The sequence below is a fragment of the Centruroides sculpturatus genome, unplaced genomic scaffold (assembly GCF_000671375.1).
Source record: "Centruroides sculpturatus isolate CEXI.00-Female unplaced genomic scaffold, Cexi_2.0 scaffold1524, whole genome shotgun sequence".
Classification (NCBI taxonomy): Eukaryota; Metazoa; Arthropoda; class Arachnida; order Scorpiones; family Buthidae; genus Centruroides; species Centruroides sculpturatus.
This window is the reverse complement of record NW_019387049.1, coordinates 298762-312048: the sequence shown is the minus strand read 5'-3', so window position 1 is coordinate 312048 and position 13287 is coordinate 298762. Positions and strand designations below refer to the sequence as shown.

The 13287-nt window shown below is 32.3% G+C and overlaps 1 protein-coding gene across 1 annotated transcript; it reads right to left on the bottom strand.

Annotated features, from left to right (window-relative positions):
* Positions 1-12104: 12104 nt before the first annotated feature.
* Positions 12105-12744, bottom strand: LOC111616102. The gene is made up of 4 exons (XM_023357532.1): positions 12703-12744; positions 12543-12654; positions 12308-12473; positions 12105-12236 (listed from the first exon to the last, which is right to left on the bottom strand). The coding sequence occupies exons 1-4, from the start codon at positions 12742-12744 to the stop codon at positions 12167-12169; spliced, it is 390 nt and encodes a 129-aa protein (XP_023213300.1). The 3' UTR covers positions 12105-12166.
* Between the last annotated feature and the right edge of the window lie 543 nt (positions 12745-13287).

Here is a 13287-nt window from a genome sequence, read left to right as displayed (position 1 = left end):
TTAAAAAATAATAAACACAAGAATATCCAAGTGATTTCGACTTCAGTTAAAGTACTGTCGTTTGCAACACCCGATGCTGCTGCTCGTATAAATTCCATTTAATGTTTAAATTTTTTGCATAAAATGACGACACTATTGTCAATTAAGATAATATAAATTTAATTTTTTCAGCAATAAAATTTTAATTATATGTGAACACGTTATAATATTTTAAATTGATATCTAAAGACTTTGCTTACAGAGATGTGTTAAACCAATGGCGTAGTCCGTTTGATTTAAAACGGACTATGTCATTAGTTTGCTCATCTAAAAGTATTAAAGCAGTATTGAAATACAATGTTCTGCACCTTCGGCGCCTTGCAGACTCACCAGTGTGTCCTAACTGCGACAAAAAGGAAACAACACAACACTTCTGAGTCGACGGACCTTGTCGCACCCTTCGTATGACTCTGTCCCTAAACACCGGTCTGACTCGCTCATTAACCCCGATGTACTGACCATCATCAATGACTTCGACCGATCAGCGTGTGGGTGTTTTGGAACAATACATCAGACACACGGGTCGCCCGAATTAACTACCAAGCGGCGACAAATCGGAAAACATAGCGCAAGAGGCTGCAATTTCCAGATGAACCCTACGACGAGACAAGAGTCAAGAAGAGACATACAATGTGCTTATTGCATTTCGTTCTTACTTTTTTACTTGACAATTTAAGAATTAAGAACATTTATTGGTCTGCAATTTCAAAGAAACTTTTTCAAAAAATCTCTTATGGCAGCTGCTATTTTNCGCTCATTAACCCCGATCTACTGACCATCATCAATGACTTCGACCGATCAGCGTGTGGGTGCCTTGGAACAATACATCAGACACACGGGTCGCTTGAATTAACTACCAAGCGGCAACAAATCGGAAAACATAGCGCAAGAGGCTGCAATCTCCAGATAAATTATATGACGAGACAAGAGTCAGGAAGAGACATACAATGTGCTTATTGCATTTCGTTCTTACTTTTTTACTTGACAATTTAAGAATTAAAAACATTTATTGGTCTGCAATTTCAGAGAAACTTTTTCAAAAAATTTCTTATGGCAGCTGCTATTTTCGATGTGTATGTGTCTCTTTAATCTGATTTTCAATTCGGTAGACTATCATATACAGCTTTCAGATTAGGAACTTATTTTATTGGTTTTTTAAATGCATTTCGGACTTATTCATATTTTAAGTCCCTCTTCAGTATAAACTGTTTAAAAAAATTTTATATACAACTACTTAACAATAATATACAATTAGTGAGATTACAAAATTTCCGCGTGTAGATAATATCTACTGACATAAAACTATTAAAAAATTGTTATACATAATCTACACGCAAAAATTTTGTAATCTCACTAATCGTATATTATTTTTAAGTAATTGTATATAAAATGTTTTTAAACAGTTTATACTGAAGAAGGACTTAAAATACGAATAAGTCCGAAATGCATTTAAAAAACCAATAAAATAAGTTCCTAATCTGAAAGCTGTATATGATAGTCTACCGAATTGAAAATCGAATTAAAGAGACACATACACATCGAAAATAGCAGCTGCCATAAGAGATTTTTTTAAAAGAATATTTGAATATTAATGGAGAAAACAGGTTAGTTATTCTTACGAAGAAAGTTGAAATATTAAAACATGACATAAACTACTTCAAATGCTTTTTAAGAGAAGAATACACGCCAAACACTTTATAATTAAAAAAGACCATAAGAAATATAATACCAAAACATATGATTTGGAAAATTGAAAGAAAAATTATAAAATCTGTAATAAGAAACAAAATGAAAAGATGGAATAATCTAAAATATAAATTAGGGAAATTATTACATAAATATAATTATAAGGAAAACCCATATAAAGAAATAGCTAATAACTATAAATATAAAAATGATATAAAACTAAATATATTATTCAAATACCCAATACCTAAAGATAAAAATAAATGGATCGATAATTTAGTTATTAATAAATCAAATATACAAATTCCAAACGATGTTAAAAATTTTATAGCATTAGGTTTGGACTTTAATCTACCTACTGATAAAGTCACATTAAATTTAATGGCAAACACCGATAAAAGTATTAAAGACCTAAAAATTGAAAAAGAAAAGAAAACTAGTATAATAGGCACTACTATTCAAAATACTAAACAAATTTATAGAAAAAATAAATTCAAAGTAAATAAATATAAAGAAAAAATAAATAGAACTGATACCTTTTAAAAAAAACAACAATCTTTCAATAATAAAAGCTGATGAAACTAAGCAATTAATATTAATTGATAGTGATAATTTAAGGAATAAAACTATAGAACAAATAGATAATGATCAATATATAAAACTTGATATAAATCCATATGAAAAAATAATAAAAGACGCATATTTAAAGAACAAAATTGATGAAACTGATAAAAATTACATACTTAATTTTAAAAATAATAGGACTCCAAAATTACAAATTACACTAAAAACACATAAAGAAGAAGAGAAATACAGACCAATAGTTGATTTTACATACTCTATACTTTACAATCTAGAAAATTATATTAAACAGAAATTAAAAAAACATTAAAGGTTCCATCAATAGTATTAAAAATGCTGATGAAGTCATTAATAACATTTAAAAAATAAAAAAATAAAAATCAGATACATTAATTAGTATAGATGTTAAAAATATGTACCCAAATATAAAGTGGAAATCAATAAAAAACAGCCTAATACAACTACAAATAGATAAAACACTAATTGATCTTATAAAATTTGCATATGCCAAAAATTATTTTTAAGTTTACAATGATTACTATAGACAAATAGATGGTATCAGTATGGGGCCAGAGTGGGGGCCAAACTTGCTGAATTACTGATGAAAAATATAAATGAAAAAATACAAAGCATCCCTGGAGTTAAAATAGTAATAAAATATGTGGATGATTATTTGCTGATTTATAACAATAAAATAACAAGTGATAAAGTAATATTGAAAACTATAAATAATATAAATGAAGATGTAAAATTTGATATTGAATTGGAAAACTATAACCACATAAATTTTTTAGATATAACAATTACCAACGAAGTAAACAAATTTTCTTTCAAAACTTTCAAAAAAACATGTAACGTCAATAAAACCATTAACTATCAATCCTGAAACTATAAAAAAGAACACCTATATAATGGGTCTGAAAAACATATATACAAGAACTACTAATCCTTTATAATTACAACTTTTAAGAAAAGTACAAAAGTTCTCCATTAAAATGTTGCAGTAATAGTGGACGTTTTTTTCAGGTTAATAACATGTAATACATTACTATTAACACACTTAAGAGAATACATCCACACTTTTAAAATATATTTTACTTTAATATTTTATGTAACAAGACATNAACTAGTTTAATAGGCACTACTATTCAAAATACTAAACAAATTTATAGAAAAAATAAATTCAAAGTAAATAAATATAAAGAAAAAATAAATAGAACTGATACCTTTTAAAAAAAACAACAATCTTTCAATAATAAAAGCTGATGAAACTAAACAATTAATATTAATTGATAGTGATAATTTAAGGAATAAAACTATAGAACAAATAGATAATGATCAATATATAAAACTTGATATAAATCCATATGAAAAAATAATAAAAGACGCATATTTAAAGAACAAAATTGATGAAACTGATAAAAATTACATACTTAATTTTAAAAATAATAGGACTCCAAAATTANAAACAACAATCTTTCAATAATAAAAGCTGATGAAACTAAACAATTAATATTAATTGATAGTGATAATTTAAACAGTAAAACTATAGAACAAATAGATAATGATCAATATATAAAACTTGATATAAATCCATATGAAAAAATAAAAAAAGAATTAACTAAAATAATAAAAGACGCATATTTAAAGAACAATATTAATGACACTGATAAAAATTACATACTCAATTTTAAAAATAATAAGACTCCAAAATTACAAATTACACTAAAAACACATAAAGAAGAAGAGAAATACAGACCAATAGTTGATTTTACATACTCTATACTTTACAATCTAGAAAATTATATTAAACAGAAATTAAAAAAACATTAAAGGTTCCATCAATAGTATTAAAAATGCTGATGAAGTCATTAATAACATTTAAAAAATAAAAAAATAAAAATCAGATACATTAATTAGTATAGATGTTAAAAATATGTACCCAAATATAAAGTGGAAATCAATAAAAAACAGCCTAATACAACTACAAATAGATAAAACACTAATTGATCTTATAAAATTTGCATATGCCAAAAATTATTTTTAAGTTTACAATGATTACTATAGACAAATAGATGGTATCAGTATGGGGCCAGAGTGGGGGCCAAACTTGCTGAATTACTGATGAAAAATATAAATGAAAAAATACAAAGCATCCCTGGAGTTAAAATAGTAATAAAATATGTGGATGATTATTTGCTGATTTATAACAATAAAATAACAAGTGATAAAGTAATATTGAAAACTATAAATAATATAAATGAAGATGTAAAATTTGATATTGAATTGGAAAACTATAACCACATAAATTTTTTAGATATAACAATTACCAACGAAGTAAACAAATTTTCTTTCAAAACTTTCAAAAAAACATGTAACGTCAATAAAACCATTAACTATCAATCCTGCATCCCTGAAACTATAAAAAAGAACACCTATATAATGGGTCTAAAAAACATATATACAAGAACTACTAATAACAGTAATCGTGAAATAGAATTAAAAGAGTTAGAAAAGACGTTTATTTTGAATAATTACCCCAGTTATAAATTAAAAATGTGGCACAACCAATATTATAACAACAGATTTAATACCAAATATAAAAAAGATAAGAGGTATAATAGTTTTCCTTATATTAATGAGATTTATAATAATTGCANTTAAAAGTTGTAATTATAAAGGTTTATATAAACAATTGTAAAGAGTGAGTATTGTTATGTTTTTTTATGATATAAAGAAAATATACAATGTTATAAAATAATAATTACAAATATATTGATGTATTAGGTGCAATGTATTAAAGTGAATATGTATTTGAAGTGTTTTTTAAATGGCTGTATATTTTATACTCTTATCAACGTTACCAATTATAAACCGGAGTGTTTAGAAAACAGAATCTTAGGTAACGTATATGTATAACAATTTTTTAATAGTTTTATGTCAGTAGATATTATCTACACGCGGAAATTTTGTAATCTCACTAATCGTATATTATTTTTAAGTAATTGTGTATAAAATTTTTTCAAACAGTTTATACTGAAGAGGGACTTAAAATACAAATAAGTCCAAAATGCATTTAACAAACTAATAAAAGTAGTTCCTAATCTGAAAGCTGTATATGATAGTCTACTATAGTCTTATTTGTCTCTTAATTTTTATTTCTATGTTATTCATATTGGTGTTTTGTCCGTCTTCCTCAGTCTTCAGATATAAAAGGACAGCAAATTCGCCTTCTGTGCCTTCATAGTTTACCTTGTTTCTCGAAGTCTTGTTGATGGCAATGGTTGTTGCACTAGGTCTTGCGTTGAGTTTGGTGACATCAGCATAAGAGATTGGCTGAGAGTTAATTACAGTCGGAGTGGAGACAGGGCGCGGGGAATTCTTGGACCTCACTTCTTTCAGGCTGCCGTGAAACTGTCCCAAACAGGCATAGAGGCGAGTGACATGGTCACGCACCACTTTGCGTTTCTCAGTTTCAATGTTCGAACCATATTTCTCTGGTATTAGATCCAATATCTTGAGCAGATGATAATTAGCTTCACTTAGTATCGAGTTCTCCAGTGAAGTGATATTTACAGTACAGTTAGTCGTACTGTCTTAATGCTGACTACTCACTTGGTTGAGAGATGACATGATGATGGTAAAGTGTGTAATTTCCAACCAGCAGAGTGTAGTTTCCGTGTATTTGGACAGAGAAAAGATGCCAGTTGGCAGTAAACTCTGTCCCAGAAAACAGTGTTTAACTAGGACAGAGGGAAGAAGGCTGGTTGGCAGTGAGAACAAAACGAGACTTACCAGAGCACTGTAGACTTGGCAGAGAAGGGAGTTTCCAAATAATCCACAGGCACAAGTGTAGCCGAGTCTGGGAAAAGTTGTTCTGAAGATGTCCGGATTTTAGGAGGAGCAGGAAGCCGCCTCAAGTAGAGGTGCCGCAGGAAAAAACGACCACAGGGGGTAGTCTCCAAGAACACCAATGTAAAAACCCTGTAGCAAGCTGTATTCCAAAGATGATACTGGTTGACCGCACTGGTGCAGAGAGAATCCACAATATTTCCAAGGACACCAGAGAAGACAGTGCCAGGAGCCAATAGGGGTCCTGGTTAAACCTAGCATGCCAACTCCACTTGTAGCAAGAAATGCAGGTGTACAATGCAGGTGTACGCTTTGTAATTATTTTTTCTTGCAACGTTTCCACAAACTTGACATTGGTGTGTCGGAAGAGCTACAGAACCATCTGAAAAAAAAAAAAAAATTACTTATTATCTCGTAGGCATGGGCCATTTGTTTCAGACATGTGACTTCAATTGATAAATAAAACTACCGATATTAATCAATCCAGTCTGTTATATGGACGATCTGCAAAAAAGGCACTCTACATCGGCATATCGCCATACAAAGTCCACACAGTTGGACTTCTATGCAAAATTGCTCCTACTTACATGTTAAACGCACGAACAACGCGAGGACAAAGGAAGTTTTCTCCTCGTGTATGGTATTCGGCAGTTTCAACTAGTTAATGTTACATAACATCGATAACAATCGTTGGTAGCCATATACTAAATTTACTACAGTAATGAGACTATATTGAGCTACGCGTAGTCTATAATGAGAATCGACTAACNCGTTCGTCATATCCGAACTTGCGCTTTCCACCCTCAAGCAAATGGACTTGTGGAGAGAACAAACCGTACTCTAGAAGACATCTTTAGGAAATATGCTAACAACGATATCACAGCTTGGAAAAGACATGTATCAACAGCAGTATTTGCTTATAACACGACGAAACACAAGTCAACTCAACAAAGTCCATTCTACTTACTCCATGGTTTTGAACCCAGAACACCGGAAATACAAAGATTAGGAGAAGGACAAACTCTGAAAGAAGCTGAGAATAGATTGACTGAGCTATTTTTTAATCGAGTACAAGCAGTTGAAAATCTTGCTGAAGCTCATGATCATAATAAAACATCTTTTGACAAAAATAAGCACGAATCTAAGATTAAGGAACACGACTTAGTATTATACCGTCGTTTAAACAGACATAAATTTCAGAGCAAATGGAAAGGTCCATATGAAGTAAAGAGGATGATTAATCCTGTCACCTATCTCATTGAAGGAATTCAAGATGATGATAACAGAATAGTACACGTAAGTCAGATTCGTCCTTACTATCAAAGAACCGATTGAGAAGGACAACGTGCAAATGAAGCTACAAACGAAAATAACTGTTACTAATGTCTCTAGAAGATAGAGAAGAATTTTAAACAAAAGCTATTGTTTTGTCTAAAAGCAGTCGAAGCCGAGATGTAAGAAGTTTTATAGAAAAATCCCGCGAGGAGGAGAAAAACAGCAGGGGGCACTAGTTGTTTTTTTATGAAGAAGCAGAAAGATGGCTGCTTAGTCTTTGTATACAGTTAATAATTATAATTAAACTTAGTTCATAGTTTTTACCATTGCCTTCGAATTATTTAAAAAACTTTGTACACTCCACGAACACGAGGCGTACAAATTTATAAATTTTTTTATAGCGATAAGAATAATATTAATTATATGTATTCTTAAATCCTGTGAAATATTGTTAAATAATTTTGCTTTTATTTTTTATAAAGCAGCTGCAGTGTCCGTATTCGATTTAATAGAAATAATAATAACAAGATTTATTAATTGAAAGAGCCGGGAGGGAACCCGGAAGAAGAAAATGTCTAGGGCCCCAAAGTGGGTTAATCCGGCCCTGGATGGCAATCAACTGGTGCAACTCTAACGTTGTGAACAAACTGATAAACGTCTTCACAGACAGTGCTGCGACTGTTGCTGCTTTGGGGAATAAGGATAATACTCACCTTGTTGCGAACGACATCTTCGCTGCAGCTTCTACGTCTTTTAAGAAGTATGCCATCAATTGAATCAAAGGACACAGCGGCATTCCGGGTAATGAACGGGCTGACTTTCTGGCCCGAAACGTAACGACTAATCCTGATACTTATCCTGCTTACAATCTCATTCCTAAGTCAAGACTTAAATACCTTATCTGAGACAATGCTTTGGAAACCTGGCAAATGGATTGGGACGAGATCCCACAACAACACATAACAAGACGCTTTATCCCAAAGGTGAACGCGTTCACAGCAAATGGATTCAGCCCACACATGATTTAGCCCAATGTTTGACAGAATACGGGCGCTTTCGTGTTTACCTGAAAAGGTTTCACCACTCTAATTCTGACTGCTGTCAGCTGTGTAGGGTGCGGGACGGTGTTATGCACTATTTATACTACTGCTCTATGCTGGATGACATCAGGTATCAGTGCATGCAGCATTCCAATATGAACAATATAGACTGGCCAGTAAAGCCTGATTTTTTCTTACAAAACAACAGCAACTTTGACTTGTTAAAAGAATTTGTTTCACTTTACTGTATTAGATGTGGGATTCGTTGACTTGATCTCTTGTGATCTGATTCACTCTAGCTTTGATGCAAATGTATATTCGAACCTTGCTCTGCTATAACAGCATGTAGACTTTCATGTACAGCAATGTTACTTTAGTTATAGTATACTTTAAAAAATAAAAAAATAAAAATAATCTTTTATAATATTTAATTTTTATTCTTATCTTCATTTATTTTATTTATTTATTTTAATTTATTTTACTTTCTCTTTTCTCTACCATTATATTAATGTATCCTTTCTATGACTAAGAACATGTATCTACAATGTATTTTTCTGTATTTTTGCCTGGCTGTGCTCGGCGGTGCCATACAATAAAGATTATTTTGACTGACTGACTGACTGACTGACCGACCTGCACCTTCGGCGCCTTGCGGACTCACCAGTGTGTCTTAACTGCGACAAAGACGAAACAACACAACACTTCTGAGTCGACGGACCCCGTCGCACTCTTCGTAGGACTCTGTCCCTAAACACCGGTCTAACTCGCTCATAAACCCCGATCTACTGTCCATCATCAATGACATCGACCCATCAGCGTGTAAGTGCCTTGGAACAATACATCAGACACGCGGGTCGCTTGAATTAACACCAGGGGGCGGCAAACCGGAAAACATAGCCTACAATTTTTAGATGTACCCTATGACGAGACAAGAGACAAGCAGAGATATACAATGTGCTCATTGCATTTCGTTCTTACTTTTTTACTTGACAATTTAAGACTTAAGAACATTTATTGGTCTGCAATTTGAAAAAAGCTATAAATTCTCTCTGTCGTTTATACATTTGTCTTTCCTTAAGCAAATGGCAATGACAATGTTGTCCTCCTTCAGTGAAAAAAGTGCTATAACATTCGAAAAAAATGTTGATCTAGGAAAAAAACGCTGGTCATTACAAACTCATAATAGATATATTATTTGTATATTGTAGAGGTGGTAACCAATAATTATTTGTTAGCTCTTGCATACAGACCAGTCACATATTTTAGCCATTAGTTACACGTGTTTAAACAGCCTAATGAAATCCCGTAAAAGAGTTATGACCAAAGGAAAATATGCTCTCTCGCTAGATGAAGTTACAATACTGAGCATAACAACACGCAGCTGATCAAGTTTTCCTAACTACATGCTGTCATATTCTCGTAAAACAAAACAGTAATTCAAACCTAGTACAGTATATAGCGTATTATTAATTTTTTAAATTAAGATTTTGCCCAGATTTCCGCAGAACAGTTTAAAACAATAGACGTATTATCAGTAATTATCTAGACCAGGGGTCGGCAACCTTTTGAGTCGAAAGAGCAAAAATTACAATTTACAAAATTTCAAAGTTTCTAAAGAGCCACAAAAGTTTTTCTTGCCAACAATTAATAGTACTAGCATAAATAAAGTTTTCTGATAAAAAAACTAATCTATTTATTCATAAGAAAAAATATCTATTTATTCATATGTAAGTAGTGTTTTTCACAATCTCATAGAAACATCCGACGACGGCGTCATTCGAGATCTTTCGACGGACTGACGACAGTGACGACGCGTGTCACGGGGGAGGGGGTGCGGTGAAAAGCCAGTACAAGTGGCTGAGAGATAGAATCGGTGCCTAATCTTCGTTAATCAATTCAGAACGATTTTTAAATATTTTTTTTTTATAAAATAAATAATATTTGCGTATGAAACTAAAGAGCCGCAGCTTCACATCCAAAGAGCCTCATGTGGCTCGCGAGCCGCAGGTTGCCGACCCCTGATCTAGACGGTTAAATGTAATAATAATTAACAGGGTATCTACCCTGTTAATGTAGCCGGCAAAAGACCAGCGAATCCAAAACATTTTACAATGAATTCCTAAAGGATACAAACCTTGTGCCTTAAGAAACTTTTTACTAAGAGAAGTACTTGACTTTACTCGAATGGGAAAATTACCCGAACTCTCAGAAGAGGGATTTGCAGCTGCACCCGAGTACTTCTACATCGCCCGCGTAATTGCTATCACGAGCTACGATTATTGATTCCTTACGTCTTATTTTCCCCCAATCCCTTGACCATTAACCACAATTTAACAGCATCGTTGCCCCTTATACATAAGTTAATGTACCAAAATTTCGTTTCTTAGTACTTAACCCAATCCGATATATTCAACTAAACAAACCAGACAGACACATTCCAGGCATCTTTATCAGTTTAGAGGTGTGTAAAAAATAGCGATTCCAAAATCCACATTGTCAAATGTGATACGGTTACAGTATTATATGATAACAGCAGGAAATGTAAGCCGTGTTATGTTACAACAGCCGGAAAAGTAAGATGATAATTACATAATGGTCCAACATAATTTCAAATTCAAGTGGTTCTCTGAGAGGTTCTGTTTGGGAACGAGTTCCCAAACAGAGCCTTTATCTCTTGACATGATATATACAACTTAACCTATAGGCTATTGCGCAAAAAAGCTCCAACCAACCAACCTGTATGTAAGAATGGATGTTAGTTCGTGTGGGCAGTACGATTTTTTTCACCCTGTTTGAAGCTTAATTCCTGTGCTTTTTTCGAAAACATTTCCGAATTTTGCAGGAAGGTTTATTTATTTAGGAATTGAAGCTATTAAATTTTGTAATTAGAAGGTCGAGGGTGTTAAGACAAACAATGTAGTGTGTATCTGTAGTAAGGTCGGACTTAAAAATGCTAACAAGTAAAACTTTTTAAAACTTTTTATAAAGTTGTAAAGCATTTACAACTTTTTATAAAACCCATCCACACCTTCAAAATTAAGCTGTTTGCCATTTAATTTTAGTAAGACCAACTATTACAGTTCAGTTGTTTTATCCATTCTGGTGGGCTAATTTAATAGAAAATTGAAAATTAAGGGGGTCTACTTTGTAGCTGATTCTAACCTGCGTTGTTTATTAGAAAATAATACGGAAACGGAACACGTGGTCCATCAAATGGCATTCCGGGACAACTTTCTATGAAAAACTGACCCCCTATGTAAGTGGTATATACATAAATCCCGAAAAACTTCGCGTAGCCAATTTATTGGTGAGAAACGAATCAACTACCAGTGTTCATTAGCCTCATCCAGGTGGGTACAGATTTAATTGTATCGGAAGAATCGTCGTATGCAGATGATTTTCAAAGTCCAACAAGTCAAATTTTTCAGACAATAATAATATTTATTTGCTCCAATAAAAAGAAAATAGTTAAATACAACTTTACATTTAAAATTGTGATAAAATGGTTAAAAACAAAAGTCAGTTTACACGAGGATTTCAATGCAGGCCATCCATTACACTGTAAAAACAATACAAGTTTAATTTTCGAATATATTTTATTCTGCATATACTAAAATCTTACTTACCTAGGTATTGAAATTCGTATTGTCCATTGTATTTTATTTTATTACGAGATTTAACACTTCATGGTTTCAAGGCAGTATGCGAATTTGATCGTAAGGAAAATCATGTTCGGGAATGTCTGAAGAGTAGTCAAATAAACTAAAAAAATTCATGAGATTTATAGCATTAACAAGTCAGCTTTGCGAAAATCAGAAAAAAAAATTCCTCACCTTAATGATTCAATCTGTTCAAAATTTTCTTCAGTTTCGAATTCTTCGTGCATCTCTGTCATGAACATCTGTAATCTTTGTATAATGGATTCTAGGAATTCATTAATTAATTCTAGCAATCCATGAAGGTTATTTTGTAGCAAATCTGTATCAGTAATCGACACATCTAAACATAAATCACACATTATATACGTCCATGTAAAACAAATTAGCGTGAATTTAAACGAAATAATACCATTTTGCAGTATTAGATCAACTTTTAAAACGTTATACGCTTCTTCTACAGTTAAATAATTTGGATAATATATTATATAGTTTACGTGATCTCTTAGCTCCTGTATGTCCCACTAATCATCTAGACGGTTAAATGTAATAATAATTAACAGGGTATCTACCCTGTTAATGTAGCCGGCAAAAGACCAGCGAATCCAAAACATTTTACAATGAATTCCTAAAGGATACAAACCTTGTGCCTTAAGAAACTTTTTACTAAGAGAAGTACTTGACTTTACTCGAATGGGAAAATTACCCGAACTCTCAGAAGAGGGATTTGCAGCTGCACCCGAGTACTTCTACATCGCCCGCGTAATTGCTATCACGAGCTACGATTATTGATTCCTTATGTCTTATATTTCCCCAATCCTTCGACCATTAACCACAATTTAATAGCATCGTTGCCCCTTATACATAAGTTACTGTACCAAAATTTCGTTTCTTAGTACTTAACCCATCCCGATATATTCAACTAAACAAACCACACAGACACATTCCGGGCATCTTTATCAGTTCAGAAATGTAAAAAAATAGCGATTCCAAAATCCACATTGTCAAATCTGACACCGTTACACTATTATATGATAACAGCAAGAAATGTAAGCCGTCTTATGTTACAACAGCCGGAAAAGTAAGATGATAATTACATAATGGTCCAACATAATTTCAAAATTTAAGTGGTTCTCTGAGAGGTTCTGTTTGGGAAC